At 47.0% G+C, this 20687-nt stretch overlaps 1 protein-coding gene across 2 annotated transcripts in view; it reads left to right on the top strand.

The window, feature by feature from the left end:
* AXIN1 (axin 1) overlaps positions 1-20687 on the top strand; it is a 73693-nt gene that overhangs the window by 37126 nt on the left and 15880 nt on the right. For both annotated transcript variants that reach the window (XM_009277737.2, XM_009277729.2), the window contains exons 2-4: positions 4306-4446; positions 11644-11740; positions 20075-20212. In XM_009277737.2, coding sequence (XP_009276012.1) covers positions 4306-4446; positions 11644-11740; positions 20075-20212 — 376 coding nt within the window. The remainder of the gene's footprint in view (positions 1-4305; positions 4447-11643; positions 11741-20074; positions 20213-20687) is intronic.

Below are 20687 nucleotides of genomic sequence, written 5' to 3'. Positions count from 1 at the left end.
TTAAACTGTCTTTATCTCAACCCACGAGTTTTCTCACTTTTACCCTTCCGATTCTCCCCCCCATCCCACCAGGGGAGAGTGAGCAAGTGGCTGTGTGGGGCTTAGTTGCCGGCTGGGGTTAAACCACGACATCCCTCCAATGAAAATTTGAATTCTACAGAAATTAGTTGCCTACAGGTCTTTCATCTCCAAGGAAGTTTCCTTCTTGCCTTAGGTTTTTTTTTCCATGCTTGATGAAGAACATCAATGAAGTAGGTACGTAACTGTTGAGAACCAAAGGGAGTGCCGTGTGGATTTGGGTTTGCAGGCAGGATCTGTGAGATCTTTCTCCCACTGTGGATTCTAAAGGTGATGCAGTGCTTCTCCAGAGCATGCCAGCCAGAGCATGCTCTTTTTGCAAAGAGCAAAAAGTAGCATGTTGGGCAAAAATTGGGGACTTTCCGTCTTTGATTTAAAATTGAAATAGCCATCAGTGGGGAGCTGTGTGAAGGAGACTGGGGATCCCAGGCTGGAAGGAGAAGGATGCCCTTAGGGACTCACAATGCAGTGGGAACTCCAGCTAGGGCAAGAGGACTGAAGAGGACCTCACGTCTCTCGGCACTTACGTTGAAGCTCCAAGATCTGACGGTGCTAATGTTCAGAGTGCCGTGTGCTGGTCTTGGTTAGAGGAGTGGGAGATTTGGGGATGGGATGCAGCCAAGACAACATGCAAAATAAACTCTGAACAGGTAGAAGGAGGCCCTAAGGAGGTGCTTGCTGGTTTTCTACCACAGTTTTGGCCCTTGTCAGCATTACCAGAATTGACAGGGGTCAGTGGAGGGCTTTATGCAAAGAAAAGGCAGCTGGTCAGGTTGACTTACTTGGGTCGCTGTGATCTCTATTATAATTGTTCCCTATGTGATTATTTTGAGGGTTGAGCAACTGAGAGCTGCATAAGAGACATGCAGCTTTATTTCTGCGATGTGTGAAATGTTCTGTGTTCATTTCAAAACCGTTCATTGCTCTTTCCATCAAAAAAAAAAAAATTCCGGAAGTCTGCAGGAATTTTTGTGAAGTCTAACTTTAAATGCTCACCTTTCCTTTTATCGCCCTTATCAGCACATAGAGCTCGGTATGTGAGGTTTTTAGCTGACATTTCAAATCGCTCCGAGTGTGCCTGTATCCCTTTTAAAGCAGCCTCCCCTCCCAGATCAGAAGTGACCAGGTTTTTTTTCTGTTAGACTCCATGTTCCTTTAATGTTTTCCTCCTAATAGATGTTGAAAGCGTTCTTCAGAGGCACGGCACAAAACATTCAAATAGTGATAGGAGCCAGCTGAAGAGAGTTGTCAGAGAGAGGGAACGTTAGGAGAAGGATTGAATACAGATGGATTCCTCAAAAGTAATGTAACCTGTTATGATTGCTTTGAAATCCTATACCCTTTCCATCTACTTACGCTTACCGAAAGTTTACATTTGCATTGATGTATTAGAGGCAGAGCTAAAATGGAAGTAATCCCTGTTGTATACATGCTTAAGTGTGTAATTTTAGCTAAATACAACAGTTGTGACCAGACTCTTGCCTGCATCCTCAGTGGGAAGTCCACAGCCATGGAGTGCTGCAGGAGAGCCCGTCCATCCCAACTCCTCCAGAGGGGCCAGGGACCACCCGGCACCCATCTGCTCGCTCTTGGTTCCTTCAGCCATCTCAGATCCATGCCTGACAAACTCTTCAGATGCTCTCTCCTGCTCTGCCTTTGTATCAGCAGATACAAAGGAGAAATTGATTGATCTCTGCATTTTTTTTTCTATATATCATAGTGCTTTCTTAATATACTGTGAGAATAATCCATGCTGCTTCCAGATAGTCCTGGCAGAAGGTCCACTAGAAGTTGATGCTATATTTTAATTGGGTTATCCAAAAAGCATCCGTCTCTTTGCCCGCAGGGAAGGCCTGAGCTGTCCGTCATTCCTGCCTCAATTTAAGAGGTTGTATCAGCCTCCATCACGCAATTGTCATATCGGATGTGACAGGAGGGTTGCACTGCACAGCGCTCCTTTAATGCTCAGAACGGACCGTTACGCAAGGGGAGAACTGGTGAAGGGGGGGTGGTAAGGTTTTCACTTATTATACCTTGCTTTTTAGGGTGAACTTGTTCAAATTATTTCCAGCCTTAAATATTTGCCCTAGAAAGCTGTTCTGAAAACTGGTGGAATATAGAAATAAGGTTGCTCCAGTGCATTTACAGTGACAGACAGAAAGTTTGTGTGCTAGATGACGTCCGTGGTGACTCGCCATCCCACGGTGCCCGTAAGCGTTCGTACCCAACTGACTCTGTACTGCACCCAAGCGTGGAGAAACCTCACAAGACCGCCTTTGCCTCAAACAGTCGTGAAAAACCTCAGGTGACTCAGTTTTGGATGCTCTTTGCACCACTCTGCAACTACACTGAGCTTTGTCCTCCGAGGAGAAATAGCTTGGAGGTGTTGTTGGTTTGTGGCAAGCAAAATATTAGTTTTCTCTTTGTCAGAATAGGAGGGTAATTTGTTTCTAACTGACCCCATAATGGACCTAAAACAATATCGTTTTTCTTAGTGACCAGCAAATATCCATGACGCCTTGTATTACAAGGAAAATTGGTTCTAGGAGCAGAAGGACATGGTGAATAGGAGCTATATGAGTTGTGTGCTAGCTGAAAGCTATAGCCCTGTCAAATTCAGGTTTTAAAATACTTTGGTAATGCTTCCATCCTTGTACGCTGAGTTCCATATTATACATAAATTATTCTGAAGAGCTCTACCTTAAATGGATTGTCTGCTAGTCCCAGTTCATGCAGTGGCTATCCTGTGTTCGTACTCTGTACAAATATGCAGAAACGGCCAACTTTTGCCTTTGCCTGGTGACTTCCTCGCCTCCAGTCCTTCCATCTGTGCATTTCTCATGGGTTTCCTTGTCTTATCGAAATGTAAACTCATCAGGGCAGGGACTGCTTTCTGTTGTCTGTAGGACTTTGACCACTGCAGTACAGCCAGAAAAGCTTTTCGCAGCAGAACAGGGAAGCACAAATTGCGTGATATGTCCTCCTTGGAGGTGTTTGCTCAAGGTCCATTACAAACCACATCAACTAGGTGCTGGTTACTGAGTTACTTAATAAAAGATCATGCTGATGAGCTTCGTGATCTGAATTAAAACAGGACTCTGGTTTTCAGAGCTGGTAACAGAGCTTGGAAAACCCAGGAATTTATCAACTTCAGGATATCTTACAAATGCTGCTCTTCATGCAGAGGGGTAGGCAGGGAGAGTGAGGGATTAAATGATGCTGTTATTGGTGTGAATGTTTCAACTTGTTCCTCCTTCTGGCAAACTGCAAAATGACTTGCAGTGACAACAAGATGCCTGCATGGCCTGACTGTCCTGCGGTATAGCAGAGCTAGAGGCACGCTGGCAGCAGTAGCTTTTCTATGCCAGTGGCAGAGTCAGTGTGAAGGAGCTGCTTGCCTGCTTGTTTCACAGGCTGCTTCACCATTAATGCAGGTCTCCTCCTGAGCAAGGAACTCTCTTCCCAAGTTAGCTCACGCAGGCAGTCTCTCTTCTACCATTTTCTTTAAGAAGAGGAGGTTGGCCTGCTCGCACGTGTACTTGAATAACGTGTCTGCAGGACAAGGCATGTGGTTGTGTACAAAGTAGCCTCCATAGATCCACGGCCAGATTGTCCATTGGAAAAGCTGGTGCGATTAGATGGTCCTTCCTGGTGGAATTTGCAAGTGCTTGATGTACCCGAGTGTGACGTTCAAGGTCGGCTTTAGGTACTGCATTGTTAGCAACAGCCTTTTCTTGCTTTACCTCCCTCTCTTGGCAAACATGTTGTAGTAAAGTAGAGAGGGGTGCAAAAGCAAGCATAGAATGGGTGAGCCGTGCTACACATCCCTTGCAGTTGGAAGAGTAGAAAGAAACCTGATTTGACTAAGAAAAATGCTGTCGTATTATCTAGGTGTTGCTTTCAGATGTCCTGCCTTGCTCATAGAATGACGATGCTAAGCAGTTAGCCGATGGACACAATAAATCCTGATGGGAACTGGACTTCTTCCATATAGTCTTGTTCCCTCTCTTCTTCAATTCTAATAGTATCACTGTCATTACCCCACGAATTCCCTTTTGCTTCCAGTTATGAGTCAAATTGTTCATGGTTCTATCAGTGCAACTTAACACAGCTTAGTCTGTAGCCTGTCACCGATGCTGGGGCTCCAGGCAGGGTCCTTCTGCCCAGTGATGCAGAGAATGCTCAAGGCTGTGTCCTTCTAATTTGACTCTCTCATTTTTCTTGCAGGCATGGGTCGTGGAGAGAGCCTGTTAACCCTTACTATGTCAACACAGGCTATGCTTTGGCACCAGCGACCAGTGCCAACGACAGCGAGCAGCAGAGCATGTCCAGTGATGCCGATACGATGTCGCTGACGGACAGCAGCGTGTAAGTAACTCCAGTCTGGTGGGGCAATAAGTGGGACAATAGCGTGTTTGTTTCTGTAGCGGTGGTGCTGCTGTTGTGTTGGTCTGGGGGAGGTTTTGCCACAGCTGGTGTTGGGGGGAATATCTGACTAGACCAAGGTCGTGATCATTCTCGCTTTCCTTTCAAGCAGGATTGTTTTGTCACTGTGCAGGCTACTCAGCCTTGCCGGTCTTGGGAACATTTGCAAGATCAAATGGTTTGAGTGAACTAAAATAAACGATGCTCGGTCGGAGTTCCTGCAGTGTTTCTTGCCAGGTGCAAGAATATTGGAAACGTTGGATGGCTTTGTAGTAAGTGTTTTGAGATGTAGTATCTTCTGAATGTCAGACAGAGCTTTCTGCTTAGCTGGGTACTTCTCCTCTGGAGGTTTTTTGCTGCCAAATTGTGCTCAGTCTGCAATTGCTCTTCAGTAGGATTGGTGACTGACCAGTTGTAGTTTATGTCTGGTGACCGCTGCACTTTAACACAACTTGTACCGATAAGCCTCTGCCAAATCCTTTTTGCTTTTTTCTAGTTCCTACCTTCATGACAGCACCCTGTATCTCACCCATGAGATACCTTCCTTAAAGATGGTCTGCAAAGGGAGAAAAAAGGGGTTACGGGATTTTGTTGTGACTGCATCTGTGTGATAAAAAAAAGGATTGGGGCAAAAATATTCAATGTTTGGTCTGTTTTTTAGTAGTGCAAATGCAAAGTGTCCTTCTGTAGAGCAGAAACCCTTTGATTCTTCAAGTGAAAGATGACAGGTTTACAGAATTAGGAGAGGGTTTTATTAATGGCAGTGCTGTAAACACAAAGTCCTCCAAGAGGCCCGTTTAGTGTCAGTGTGAATGTCAGGAGCTGTCAGACCTTGTTGGAGAAACTTTCTAGCCTGTGTTGCGGATGTTAATGGGTGCTGCAAGAGTTCCCCACCTGCCCTCAGTTAACACAGTGAGCTGGTGAATGTGCGACATGGTGAGGGCGCTTTTGTATCTGCTGTGGTGGCTCTATGCGAGACGGTAGCGTGTTTGTCTCTAGCTCTGCAGAGGCTTGGAGCCATTTAGGAGCAGTTATTGAGTCCGCTCTGCTCACCGGCACCGGCTCCTCAAACCTTATCCATGTCATGTTGCAAAATGGAGGAGGCAGACCTTGGCCAAAGGGGCATGGGAGGCGGAGGATGCCCCTGGGACAGAAAGCTGTAGAGGACCGCTAATTAAAGGCTCAGTTTGATACAAATCCAGCTGCTTTGCCACATCCTTCTGCGATTCTTCATATTCATCAATTTATATGGAGGGGTACTCTGAAGCTAGCAGGGGTCATGTAACTTCTTGTTATCAGGAGAGACAGATGTAAGAACTCTCCAAAATTAATTAGCTTTTAGCACTTCCTTTTCCACCGGTTCAGCGGGCTCGTGGGATTGCACTGATGGTTATACCTGTGATAAGTTGTGATCATTTATGCCAGAGTTCTTCACCCTCCTAATTTTTATTTCAGTAGCCATAATTTATTTCTTTCACAGGCAGAATAATTTCTGTTTGACCATCCTATGCATTCTTTATTCTTTGCTCCTTTTTCCTTTAGGCATTTTATCCCTTCTATGCCCACCATAGGCTGCTTCTAGGACTTTAATTACCACTGATACGTGTGCTGCCTTCTGCTAATAACTAACCCAATCTCAGTGGTTCATTTTAAGTAAGTCTCAAAAATCATAAGGGTAGACCTGTGATCTTTCTTCCTGTGCATCTCAAACTGGATGCATGCAGATTGATCTCCAAATTGGGATTCTGGACATACAGCCTTGACCTTTGGCTTACAAGGACTCTGTCTGCTTTCAACACTTGCTCTTCATTACATCCTTTAAAACTCCAGTACCAGGTTTTGTTCGGTTTTTACATGGCATTGCTGAACCTATCTGCCTCCTGAGTTTCAAAGGAATTTTTGCAGAATTGCTCAAGGCAGCAAAAATGAAGAACAACCAGACGCAAGTTAAAGAAGGGACTCCTGCTGCTTGACAAGACTTGCATGTCTCATTGCTTTGGATTTAGGCCTCCTCTGAGGAAAATGGCAATAAAAGCCTTGTTTGCTGATGAGCGAGGTTCTTCCCTGTGTGTGCTGTTTGCATACAGCAGTCAAGCTCAGTAATGAAGAAATCTAGCTTCTGCTCCAAGGCAACGCATGAACTGGGTGTGATCCCAAGGCGGAAACCTCCGTGACCCTCCATCAGAGGAGAATGTGTCCAGACAATCAGGATGCAAACGTCGGCTAATTGAGGAGTGCTAATAGTAAACCAGGAAGGAGTGTGGGCGCACAGAGAGCATGGCTTGATGCAAGGCGTGCTCTTCCAGTGCTGGCCAACTCAAGTTGGTGGAGAAGGCAGACACACTGAGCGGCTGCTTGTACTCTGATGTATTGCAGTTGTCACCAGCTCCCGTCCAAGCTTTGATATTGTATTGATCATGACAAAGCGGGGTTTGGATGTGGCTGCATGCACAGCCCAGCTGTGCAAAGCTGCTAGCAAAGACCTGGGCGATGCTCTGGCCATCTGGCCTCCTGAGCTGGGGCAAAGGGAGGCAGGCGCAGGCTTTTTGGGAGCGCCCAGCTCACCTAAGTGTTTTGAAAAGTCATTTCTGTGCTACCAGCTACAAGCACGCTTGCCTAAAAGACAAACTTTCAACAGGATGTCTTTCCAAGCGCTGGTAAATATTGTTCTAATGGGTTGAATTTATATAACGAATATGTTATCAGTCCCTGTTGTTCGAGGAGTTTGCTTTTTGAGTGGCTTAAAAAACATTGCTCTTAAATGCCTGCACTCCGCTGATTATTTTTCAGTCTTCCTGTGTCATACAAATTCCTTTGCCCTTGTAGGCAAAACAGCTCAGGTCCTCTCTGCTGAAACCTGTTTTTATAATCGGCATGGCAGCTGTGTTGTTTTAGCTGGTTTATGTGGAGACAAGGTCTGGAGAGGACACGGTGAAAAGCTCTGGCGAGCGCTAGCCCGGCAAGCATGCCGTGGCCACAGGTGGGGCTGAGTTGCTCACCGCTGGTGTTCAGTGGTGGGTCGGGGCTTTGAGGCTCTGCCTCCCTCCTAGGCTGCTCAGAGCCTGCCCCAGGCTTGCGACGGCATTTATGGTGAGTCCTGAACTGCTCTTGCTGTCTCAGATAACCCCTGCATACGGATAGCATCTTCCCCAAGCAGAGGGGGCAGCCGCTGGGGGGGTGGGGGGGTGTCACAACAGAGACGCTCAAGGGAAATTAAGGTAAATCTAGGTAGGAAGGCAACAGGCAGAAGCTGAAATGCATTAAATCGCCATGTGATGTTCCAATTCAGATGCAGAAATACTTCAGGTCCATCTCTTTCTTCTCTTTATTTCTGCAAGAGCTTACAATGGGTAAACAAGAGGTAATGCCTCCTCTTTAGCCCAGTGCTGTGGTCCAACTAAACAACAATACTCCTTCCTCTGGGTCCTATCATGTGTCCTGGCTTATCTTGGTTGGGAGATGAGCTTTGCCTTCCCCCGGGCGCTTGGGAAGCCTTTGGTGCCCATGGGCTTGGCCGGAAGGATGCTCGTTCTTCCCCAATTCCAGTCGAACCTGCCCTAGAGTAAGGATGGCCATTCCCCAGAGCAAAGGGGTTTAGGACAGTGGTTACTCCTTCAGAAAACCTTGCAGATTAAATATTATTCCTTGGATGACTGGCCTTTGGCCAAAATGCCTGGCGATTTTCCCATCGTGCTTCTTTATGTGAGAAAGGTCTCTTGGTGACAGTGGTGCTTTGATAAGAGTAATTGGTAGAAAATATCAGCTTCGCTGTGGATTTGTTTCCTGTCTTTCCTACGGCCAGTGATCCAGAATGACCTTGAGTCCTGCTATACTTAAACAAGTTTAACAGCTTTTTAATTTAAAAGATCCTCAATGATGATTTTCAACTTGTTAGGCTTAATGGTTGGGTTTGGAGGCTGTCTACAGAGGAGCAAAGACAGCCCTTGTTAGAAGAGTCCAACTGCAGAGCCACAGCAAAACCTCCCTGCTCACCAGAGGCTCTTGCAGGTTGGTTTGGAGGGGAGAGGAAGCCCCCGCGTTTCCCCAATAGCAAACCAATTGCATTACCATTACATAAACGATAGAAATACTCTTGCTCCCCCCGTCACATTTCAGCGCAGAGCTTTCTGGTGCTAGAGAAAATCACGTGATGAAACAAGGAAAAACAGTTTGGGAAAGTTTTATTTTAAAAGTAGATGTGCTCTAAAAAAGTTTTATATATATAATTTATTTCTCTATCTATTGAAAACATCTCAAAGCAAGCTGCCTGACAAAAGGAAAACAAAAGTACGGTATTGGTTTTCCTTGCTTTCCCCCCATCTATTGAATAAGGTTTTGTTGGGATAAAATTAAAGTGCTTATCTTTGAATTTGCTTCCTCTGGTTGAGTTGGCACAGTACATTGAACGAAGGAATGTTCCAAGTTCAGAGGTGGCATTGGGGAATCTAGTTAAAATGACATCAAAGGCAGCACAGCGGGGCTGAACATGTGTTTGAAGCCGGATAGATTAGAGGCCATTATCAGCCTTTCGCTACTGTGCTGGGAACAAAAGTCGCTCTTTCCGCTGGGACTGCTGCTGGGGAGAATTAAAAAAAAAAAGAGAGAGAGAGAGAGAAAGAAAAATTGCACCTTCTACTATAATGCCGCTTTTCCCGCGAATGGCCGTGCGGCTTTAGCGTGCGAGTTGTGTTCTGGTGCCCGGGTTTTGTGCGGCGGTTAAGCTGAAATGTTGTCTATTGATGCCGACCAGCGATGGCTAAAATAATCCCCCAGATTTCCCCCCCCCCCATAAAAATTGCCAGTTGTTTTGTTGCCATCCAGTCTGGAAAGAGCCGTGTCGTGATGCGATGAAACTCTTTAACCATTGTGACTCTTAAGTTATTTTTCAAATGGAGGTTCGTCATTAAAGAAAATGAAGCCACCTAATGAAAGCTATCGTAATAGCCTGTCGGTATAGCAACGCTTGGGGAAATTGCTCTGCTCCCGTAATGTGTCACTGCCGGGCGCAGCGGAGGTGATGCTCCCAGACACGCTCTTCCTCCTCCCGCATTACCTGCAGCCACTAGCCAGAGCTGTAATTAGCCTGGCTAATTTTCTGTTCTCTCATTTGTCTTCCTACTAAAAAGCACTTGTCATTAATCACGGGTTTTATTTTATTTTAACGGTGTTTAATTTGGATGCCTGGGTTACTGCATGAAATTCCATTCTTCTGATGCCTGCACCCACATTTCCAGGGAGCCAACGGGGCAGCAGGCACGATGGAAATGGGAAAGAGAGCTGATGGTGGCCATCCTTGCACAGGCTGGTGCTTGTAACTCGGGAGGTTTGCAGGCAAAACACTGCAGTAAATTGTGTTTCCCTTGCCAAATGGCATCTTGACTTTAAAAATCTGCTGGTTACACTGTTTGGTTTATGTTCTCAAGCAGCTGTGCTTGGCAATTGGGGAGGGGGGTAGATGCTAACTACGTTTGACTTGTGCAAACATCTTGTCGTTGTGAGATGCGTTGGGACTGGCTCGTTTGCCCTGCTCGGAGTGGTGCGGGGTTGGAAGGAGACAGCATGTGTGCGTGGTGTTTCCCTTGCCAAATGGCATCTTGACTTTAAAAATCTGCTGGTTACACTGTTTGGTTTATGTTCTCAAGCAGCTGTGCTTGGCAATTGGGGAGGGGGGTAGATGCTAACTACGTTTGACTTGTGCAAACATCTTGTCGTTGTGAGATCGTTGGGAGTTGGGACTGGCTCGTTTGCCCTTCTCGGAGTGGGGCGGGGTTGGAAGGATGTGTGCGTGATGCGTTGGGACTGGCTCGTTTGCCCTGCTCGGAGTGGTGCGGGGTTGGAAGGAGACAGCATGTGTGCGTGGAAGTTATTTGGTACTTCAGACAAACCAATCCCTCCATTCATTTCCACCCATTTCTGTGGCATCGCACGGCCTTTCCAAACGGTTCCTTTTACTGAATCAGGGAAATGCGTAAAATAAAAAAGGAAAGCTCCAAATTGCCAAGCTCCAGGCTGGCATTTGTTTTTGCATTCATTGATTTTTCTAAAAATAGCCTGGTATCACCAGGAGATGGGCCCGTGTCCTTATCTCGTAACTGGGCTCCACTTCACTCACATTCTCCTCGTCCCTGGGTGTAAGCAGGGTGGTCACAATGGTGAGAACAAAAATGTGTTTCCTTTCTTCGCCTGAAGTCAAGTGATGCTTTGCCGTTAGGGGTGCTTAGCAAACCCTGGTGGCTCTGACCCCCCGAGCCCCCGTCACGGGGACCCACATGCACCCAGGCCACCGTCTTTGCAGAAGGGCTGCACGCGGCTCAGCAGAGCAGGTCCACACCATCCCCCAGCTCGCAGCAGAACCACGGACCCGGCTCCCGGTCTGTCAGGACCAAGGATTGTTGCCACCACTGCCTCCTTCCTCTGCAGAGACCTCTGTCACCAGCTTTTTCAGCAAGGGCACAAACCCGAGCAGAGCTGGTTCAATTGCGTGTCGCTGCCCACGGCATCCCTTCCTAACCCTGTCCAGCCTCCTCTGGGCCGAGGGCTAGGTTCTCTCCCACAGTAACTCCAGTATCAAGCCCATAATTTCAGACTGAGCTAGAGATCGTCTTAAGAGCAGTGGAGCCTACCCCTTCGCTTTGATAAGCCATTTAAGAAGTTGTCACGCTCTCTTAAAAATATATACCTTGTCCCCCGACCGAGTTCCCCTTGGTGTAGATGCTCACTGAGCTCCCACTCCTCCTCCCACTCCTAGCCTGCCCTGTGGTTTACTGTGTACATTACAGGCTCTTTTATAGAAAGCAACCAACTATAAAAGGTACCAGGATGCGGTCCAAGTCCTTCTCCCTGCCCTCTGCCTAGGGCAGCGGTCGCAGGAGCCCTGCCTCACTCTGCTCCCGGCTGATGCCGTGTAAGTCCCCTCGGCACCCAGTGCCAGAGCGTTGCTGGTGCGGGGACCTTGGGCGAGCATCGTTCCCTACACAGATTCCTCTTGCGAGTACCTCTGCGCTCGCCCTGGGCGTGCAAAGCCTTTCTCAAACATAAAGGGGTTTCCTACCTGCCACTCTGTGGCAGCGAGGCTTAGATGAACGTAATGTATTGGAGAAAGGCACTAAAGCAGGGCATGTTGTTGTTTTATTCCGGCAGAGATGGGATCCCACCGTACAGACTCCGAAAGCAGCATCGCAGAGAGATGCAAGAAAGTGCCAAAGCAAATGGACGTGTGCCACTACCTCACATTCCTGTAAGTAGCACTGTCTCCTTCCCCAGAGGTAAATATGCAAAATATGTGAGATCTCTAGCGTACAGTTGCTCTGCTTGCTCCAGTTTAACCCCCCTTAGCGCTGTATTCATTTGGGCATGTTTTAAGATGGAAATACACCGTGCTAAGAAAGGGCTTGGTAGCTGCCTGCCAAACTCCTCATCCAGGGCTGCCCAAAACGCATAATTTTTCTTAACCGTTCAGTCAGTAGCCGGTTGTTTCTCCCGGACAAGAATGGAAGCGCTGGCTGGCATCTACCTGTAGGGAGTTTATGTGCCCTCGGGTGAGCTGGAGGTGTTTGTGGAAGGTGTAGGAGGCCATTGGACGTGGAGGCTGCTGTAGCTCTCAGCCAAGGTCAGCTGGGGAGAAATGCAACTGTCCCGAGTGGTATTTCTGCACTGGGCAGCCAAAGGGAGCTGTAACCTGTTCTCAAGGACTCGGCAAAGCCTGCCTGGGGGTATGAGGCAGGAGAGCAAAGAAGGCGCAGGCGTTAAGTATTTCATTTGTCTGATACTGTCTGTCAGGTTGCTCCAGGTGAGCAAACAGCTTTGGAAGATGAACATACCTGCTAGGGCTCTGCAGCACCATCTGCAGCTCTGCTTATTATTACTTTCTTTCTGTGAGAAGTTACAGGTGACATTTAATATCTAGCAGGGAATAAAGGTGCTTCTTTCCCCTTTGGACAGCTGGACTCCAGCACAAATCAAATAGGGAGGGAAAAAAGCCTCCGCCTCCATCTGCTTTTTCCAGAAGTGCCTTCAAACTTGACGCAGCTGTTCTCATCCTGCCTGCTCAAAGCAGCACAATACCAGCAGAAATACACCCTTGTTTTAATCTGATTTAAAAAAAAAAACCCCAAACCACCACTCTTTGTTTTGCCTTTTAAATTAGATTATTTTCCTTAGATTTAAGAGGGTCTCCTGTGCTTTGATCACTGGGTTGACAATAAAAGCCCTGGCTGCGGACGCTCACTAGCCATCCTTGCTCAGTCACCTCTCTTTTCACACAGTTGCTTTCACAGTGTGGTCGCTGTTGAAAAGGCTGGCTGGGTGCCTTTTTATTTCACTTGATGCCATTTTTACTGTAAGCATGGCTTTGTTAGAATTGAAGTTTGAAAGCTTGGCCTTTATTTTTTGTTGTTGTTGTTGTTGCTGTTCCCCAACAGTGGGAACTACCAAGTGAATATTCTCCGACTTCAAAGCTTGTCAGTGGCTTTACCTTTTGGATAAAAATAATAGTGGCTTTCTGTTGATCGTGTGCACTGGCAATGCCTCGATGAACTGCAGGTTATAGACTCAGAGTATGGAGCATTAAATATGTATAGTGAGCTCTGCTTTAACGAACTTCCATCTGCCAAACATTTCTTTTGTTGAACTGAATAAGTGTCATTCCAGCAGCAGTTCCTTGCAGGCTAATTAGTTTTACTTAGCATTAAATTTTATCGACCCTTTTGGAAACCAGTTAAAAAAGAGGGGGGAAAAACAAGGTTTAAATTGGCCACCTGCTGCTCATAAATTTTTATATTCTCCTACTTATCTACACAGTCTTTTAGAATTACATATACCTCCTAAACTACACACAGACACTTCACAAGCATTTTTCTGTGAAACATCCGCTGTTCCCATTAGATTCTGCACTGTAATTTTAAGTCCCAGGGAAAAAGGCATCTTGACGCATATTTATATGGGAGCAGAGGACTGAGAAGTCGAGTTAGTTCTAGACTTTCTCCAGGGAATAAAAGTTTAGTTCAGACACTCTGGCACCTCCTGCCAGCCAATTACTGACACAGAATTGGCATTGACTTCAGAGAGGCACTGCTCTGCCCTCGCTTATCAATCAGCCAAGAAAGGAGAAGGTAATTAGACAATATGTTTTGACAACACCAGTGTGAAATGTTATAAAGTTAGTCTTTTAAAATCACCTCTAACTGCACGCTTATTGAATTAAACTTCGCCAATTAGCAAGGAGCCATGCAAATGTTTCTTCAAGTGTTACTTTCCAAAGCGGGTGGTTAGGATATCTCGCAGCCCGTAGCTAAAGCAGTCTCCATCAGCCGCCTGGACCTGGTGGTTAGCGTGCTTTTAAATGTGTAGCGATGACTAAATTGCAGCCTTTGAGTGAAGGTCTTTATGGACTCATATCTAACCAGCGTAGCCAGAGTCCATACTGATAGTGCTTGCAGAATGCATGGCATGTTTTCCTAGTGATAGCAGAGAACCTCCTACTTCCAAAAAGTCATTTCAGAAGTCCTTTGGAGACCTTACCATTCCCTTATAAATGAGTTATGGGGCTATTATGCAAAATTCTGAAAGAACTTATACTGCTTTTAATAGCAGCACTTTTAGTTAGGTCCAGAAGCTATAAACTGTAGTGATTAGATGTTCATAGGAGACTGCCCGCTAGTTTCAACAGCAATGCTGCCTCCAAGTAACGAAGGCATGTACTGGTTATGTAGGATGCCCTGCTATGCAGCAGGAGATCTTGGTGCGTGGATGGCTGTGTTCTGCATATTCCACACTTATAAACTCACCAATGCTCAATAAGTTTGGAAAAGTTGTGTTTTGTGAAATGATGCTCTGCCCAGGAATGCAATGGGTGAAGGTCTCTAGCAAGCAACGAGACCTTTGTTTTGTGCCTCTCACAGGAATCCATTACACGGAGGGTGAGTGTTGCTTTTCATGGGGTTTTCCATCTCTCTCTTGGATTCGAGCGGAGTCTTGGAGCACCAAGGACGGAAAGAGCAAGCAAGTTCCCAAAGGAAGGGTGAAAGCCCAGAGAATGCAGGGCCGTACCTCTGCTATTGCACTGTATTTACCCTGGCTCTGGCATTCATCTGTGCCCAGGAGAGGATGGGAGATGCTCCTTTCCCAACAAATTCAGAAAAATCCAACCTCAAGCATTGACTTGGGATTCCTTTTTTTCTGGCATTCATCCGTGCCCAGGAGAGGATGGGAGATGCTCCTTTCCCAACAAATTCAGAAAAATCCAACCTCAAGCATTAAGACTTGGGATTCCTTTGTTTGTTTGTTTGTTTGTTTCACTGCATAAAGAAGCCATTTTGTGATGTTCTTGCTGTAGCTTGATCGTCGGGTGGGAGCTCTCCTGTCCTGCCCCACATTCAAGGAAGCTGCAGCTCTTTACACTATTCCCACATGAGAAGAAAAAAAGTAGAAGCAGCAGCAGAGTGGGTCAGGCTGATAGCTGAACTTTCCCAGAAGGATGTCCTCTGTGCAGAGGTGGCTTCCATAGTGTTCTTGAGTGGAACAGAAGATTTTGAGTGACCACTCTGCAATGCTGTAAAAGTGAGGAGTGTACAGGAGGAGCCCTGGTCTCGTGCTGCCTGGATAACTACAGCTAAATGAATGAGCTTTCTGCTCCTGCGAGTTGGAACCTGCTCAGAATTCCCAACAGCCATTTTATGCCTTTTTCCTCAAACGCCTTGCAGCAGTGGGACTCCTTGCTAATCCCTGAATGCTGCTAGAGTGGATGCTGAAATCCAGCTATCCGTGAGCTCTGCCACAAGTGTTTCTGGTATGGAAACACCATTTATCCTTTAAAAACATATGTCACAGTGGAATGCATTATTAATCTGGGAAACGTGGACGTTCAGAAGTTCTTTTCTCTTGGGTTCTCTAGCCTGCCATCTTCATTTCATCTCCAAGACTGACTATTGATCTAACATCGGCCACTCGAGCGCCATGGAGGCATCAAACCTCCTGTAGAAGAGGGAGATTTACCACAAAGAATTCTTTGGCCCAGTCGGATCTGTCAGAAATGGTTCAGCCCAACCCATGGGTCCCTGGGGCTGGTTAGAGACTTCTGCCCAATGATAACATTGGAAAACTTACTGTTTCATCTCAGAACAACTGAGGTTTATTCTTCCCAAGGGGAATCCGCAAGCCGCAGTGAGATTATTCCCCTTCAGCTTTTTCACGTATAGATCATAGTAAAACCACACATTTAGGATGCCGGTGTGTTCTGATGTGCAGCTTGATCCTCAAACCTCAGTTTCTCAGGGAAGGTGAAATCTATGAAATCCAAGACTTGCATCTCCCTCATGGAGCAAAATCCATGCAACCTGCTCCATTGGCTCCAAGAAAAGAAGGAGAAAATGTGATAGCAGGTGCTAAATGGAACTACTGGAGAGCTTGTGTATCTTGCATGTTCTTAGCAGGCTGCTTCTTCCCAAAGGTACCAGAGCTTCAGACACTTCACATGTCAAGGACAGGGGACAGTGTTCTGGTGATAGGTACCCCAAGAAATCCTTCCTCGCAGCTGTCACTAGGAAAGATTGCTCCATCCAGACCAGTTCAAGCAATTTCTTTCTTGCCAACCCATCCGGTATTCAGCCTCCCAGCTGTTGTTCTCTGCAACCTCCCCAGCTCAGCATGGTTTGGTTCTGGATAGACCTTTCTGAACTAGTGGCATTAAATGAAAGTAGATAGATAATTAAATAAAACATTAGATAAAACAGCCGTAGAGAAAACAATTCTTTAAAATTAAGCGCTTCCTTTCTGAATTGTTGACCCAGAATGGCCAGAGGTCTCATTCTGGTCCAGACTGGAGGGCTGGATCCTCCAAAACCAGCCAGCTCTTGGAGAGTGCTGCACCCTTTACTTGGAACAAAAGCATTTGGAGCCCTTCTGATTTCAGAACAATAAACAGCGTATTTACGACTCCCTTGGCAGGGCTGTGTATGCCCACAGGAAGCAGGGGGCAGGTTCTAAATCCTGAAGCCCTGAAGGATCCTCCTCTGGGCACAGTCTCAGCCTGGCTGGTTTTTGATGGAGCGTGTCTCCCTTCCGAAGTCAGGCCCGTCATTTGATGAAAGTTTCAAACACTGTTGTCTTAAGCCTTTTGAACCAGGTCAATGCAGTCCTTGTTTGCTGTCCAGGGAGATAGAGCGAGCCCTCAGCAGTTATCTATATTGTTTCAGCACAGGGAATTTGCATTCATTAGTCTGCGATACTATTAGTTTTAGGGAAGTCTGTGTAGCTCATCCTTTGAGCTAGGGATGAAGTCAGACCGATGGCGATGTTCAGAGCATCATCCTGCTTGCCAGCTTTCTGTGAGTCACCGTTACAGGTACCCGCCAGGACAACGTAGGGCATGTGCAACTGGTATCTGTGGGGTGAAGTGAGGGTTTATTTCGGTTGCATTGAACTTGGATGGTCAGGGAGACCCTTGCAGAGATGGCTTCACAGAGGGGACTGCATCTTGCACCCTCGAACAGGCTGCTGAGGACCTCTGCAAGTTGTGCTGGGTGGAAAGCCCCAAGGACGGGACAGTGGGTTTTGCAGATGCAGCGGTTTATTGAAGAGAGAGGAAAACGAGTTCATCCTAAAGATTCTTGAGTTTAATTTCCATTTCTGTAGTTGAACTTCAGTCACCTCCAGACTTTGAGAGACTGTGGATTAACATGCTGAAGTATTAGTTGTGAAAGACCAAAATCATCTTATCTCGAGTTCCCTGGATCCAGCAGTGACCCTGAATGTCTTCAGATCCTCATTAGAGACGGAGCTGTGGTCCTTAAACGTTGCTGGGCCTCGAGGGAACCACCTTACTGTAACAGGACTTGAACACGCAGGTCAGCAAACGTCAGCCTTTGCACCCGCTGCTGCTCAGGGCTCGGGAGAGACTTTGGTTTGGGATGCTGCATTGCATCAAAGGCTATGAAAATAAAGGGAAATTCTTCCCCGGTTCTGCTTTTCTGTGGAAGCCACTGCGGTAGCTGCAACGGGGAGACTCGAGACTGTAACTGCTGAGCACTGAGCTGCCTCTCATTAGACTCATTAAGTTTCTAACGGAACAGGGCTTGGTGCTGCCGTCGTATAAACAACCGCAGGGAGAGTTGGCATGTCTGAGGTGGCAGGAGGGAATGAACACATCACCCAACGGGTTGCGACTTGTCAGGCGAGAGAGAAATTTCCCTCCTCAGGAATCGCTGGTGCTGCCTCATGAGATGGATGGTGGTGGTCATGGGTTTGAGGTTTCTGATGAAAGCAGACTCCCTTAGACAGAAGTGCTCCCCTGGGCTACATGGGGGGAATGGAGAAACATCACTTGGATCCTAGAAGCTCCCCAGGGAGTAACAGAGCAGGGACCAGCTCTGCCACGTCTTCCCCCATGATGGAGCCCGTCTGGGGCCCATTTTTTGGACAACACAAGGTCCAGGCGCTGGGACGAAGCATGCCACTTTGGCTTTTGTGCCAATATTTCAAGACTAAACGTCATTTTTGTTGATGAAAAGCTTTTTCCCCGGTGTTTCTTTTTAATACAGGCCATTGATTTGCAGGGCTGGAGGTCCTGGTGGCAGTAAAGACTTCGTCATCCCAGGGTGGGAGGCACCTGGTAGCTCACCCGTGTTACGCCCTCTCCAGCAGCTGCATCCCTGGATGAAGGGAATGGTTGTTTGGGGCTGTTCCCAGCTCGGATGGGTCAGTCCTGCCTGGGGTAGCTTCAGGTGGAGCTGTCGGTCCCTCTGCTTGTCACGGAACGCGAGTGCTAAAGCAGGCAGTCCTTTTGCCTGCAAAGCCGCATTGTGTCCGCAGACGTCCCCAGGGACACTGCAGTCCGGCACCATCCGGCGTGGAAGAGAAGGTGACAGCAGTGAGCACTGGAATTAAGATTTGCTGGCAGAGTTGGCTGGGTCTTGCTCTCGGCAAACAAAACAAGCGGCGCTTTAACTGAGACCTCTGCAACCCAACTTGGTTGGGTCCATCAATAGGACACTTACTGCCTCTATTTTTCTTCCCCTGCCTTCCATTCGGCAGCTGGCAGAGAGAGAAAAATCAATATGATTTGCATACTTTTGTCAGGTTTTGAGGCAAAGCATTATTTTAGTCTTCCGCATTGATCTTTTGGCTGATCTGGGATAAATTCGGGTGGTCTCTCATCCTCCTTTAAAGATTTCAAACTTGATGTCTGCTTCTGCTGCTGCATTTGTTCTTTTGCTATGAATTATCTCATGTCTTCACGTTTAATTTTATCTCTGGTCCTATAGAGTGTATATTTCTCTCATGTTGGTATTGAAATATTTGAATGCAGGTTTTTATACTGTTGAATTTTCCATATATTTTTCCTCCAAATTAAATTTTTATCTCTGCTCTGTCATTTTATTTTTTCTACTATTTTAACAAAATAATGCAGAAGGGATAAAAATGATGGGAAAAATACAGCGGCTGATAGCTTCATACTTCACTACACAAACTTCTTATCCCAGAGCTCAGGAATTTAGGGACAAAGTAACTCAGCATAAGGAACTGATAATGCCCTTGAACTTCCATAAATATTGATTTGTTCACCCAGAGCAAGCAGAAAAATGGTATCTCTGCGCTTGTAAGGTTGCTGTATTGATAAAGCAAGCAGGGGATCGTTGCACAGCTCTGAAGAGCCGACATGCAATCCTGCAGGATCCTCTAGTAAGAGAGGATGCTTTGTGGGAATCGTGGCCTTTTGTGGCTGGGCTGGGTTGTAGCAGAAGGTGGATGGAAGTAAGATGTCTTGGAGATGACAGGATTTCCACTCCTTTCTGTGGCTGGGGGCTAGGTTTGCCTGATAATGCCCTTGAACTTCCATAAATATTGATTTGTTCACCCAGAGCAAGCAGAAAAATGGTATCTCTGCGCTTGTAAGGTTGCTGTATTGATAAAGCAAGCAGGGGATCGTTGCACAGCTCTGAAGAGCCGACATGCAATCCTGCAGGATCCTCTAGTAAGAGAGGATGCTTTGTGGGAATCGTGGCCTTTTGTGGCTGGGCTGGGTTGTAGCAGAAGGTGGATGGAAGTAAGATGTCTTGGAGATGACAGGATTTCCACTCCTTTCTGTGGCTGTGGGCTAGGTTTGCCGACATTGCCGGCATACGCTGATCCACCTGGGGTAAGCTGAATAACTGTGCGTAAGAGTCCTCCTTTCTATCAAAGTGAAAATATCACTACTACAAGCGTGATTTTTGAGTGGTTTGTCTGTACATCCTTTTCCCACCTTTTGAGACCAGGATATTCCTGTTGACCATGTGTGCACTGGGAGAAAGGCAAGCACATCCATCCCAAAGTGGAGTTTGGTGCTGAAAGAGCTTGTTGAATTCTGGCTCCAGAAAACTTTTCCCTTACGTGGGGTGGTGTGCGGAGCTGGTGCCAGCCGGGGAGCTCGTGGCTTCCAGCCCTCCCGGTCCTAGGCTGCACCTCTGCGTCTGCCAGCCTGTCCTCCCTCAACTCCCCACTGGAACGACTGGCATTTCCAGTTATCGAAGCCTCCAAAATGAAGGTGTCATTTTTCATGCATCTTTTGCTAACCCCTGGTGTGTTTTTCCTCCAGCGTACATACCGAATGCCAAAGGATATCCACGTTGAACCAGAGAAGTTTGCTGCAGAACTGATCAATCGTTTGGAGGAAGTACAAAAGGAACGTGAAGCAGAGGAGAAATTAGAGGAGCGCCTTAAACGCGTTCGAGCGGTTAGTAACCTCCTTGCCTCCTCTACCAGCCTGGGAGTCTGTCTGCGTACTGTACGCCACAGGGAGCTTTCAACTGCTATAGAAGCAACTGGGGTGACCGCTTCCCTACTCCAACAGCCATGCTCATCACTTGCATGGGGCTCCTGGAGGCTCCCATTGCCCCAGGAGCTTCCACGGTGCTGTTACCCCATCCACGCAGGGCTCTGAGCTCCAGCACTCCCTCCCTGCTGTAAGATACCAGCTATGGCACAGCAGTCCCCACTTCTGCCACCAGTTAGGGGCTGTGGATGCTCTCCATCATCTTCTTTGGCACCCTCGCTCTCCTGACTTTGTGAGCAATCCCTGCCATGCAAGGATGGGGACTATGTAACAGGGGTTCGCCTTCCCCTGTGGGGTATTGTGTGATCCCTATTTCCCCCACAAATGGTAACCAGATGGCAGGTGATGTTATGCTTGGAGGTGTTTGTGTGCTATC

The sequence above is a fragment of the Aptenodytes forsteri genome, unplaced genomic scaffold (genome assembly GCF_000699145.1).
Source record: "Aptenodytes forsteri isolate BGI_AS27 unplaced genomic scaffold, ASM69914v1 Scaffold26, whole genome shotgun sequence".
In the NCBI taxonomy this organism is placed as follows: Eukaryota; Metazoa; Chordata; class Aves; order Sphenisciformes; family Spheniscidae; genus Aptenodytes; species Aptenodytes forsteri.
The sequence above is the reverse complement of the archived record's forward strand: the minus strand, read 5'-3'. Positions and strand labels throughout refer to the sequence as shown.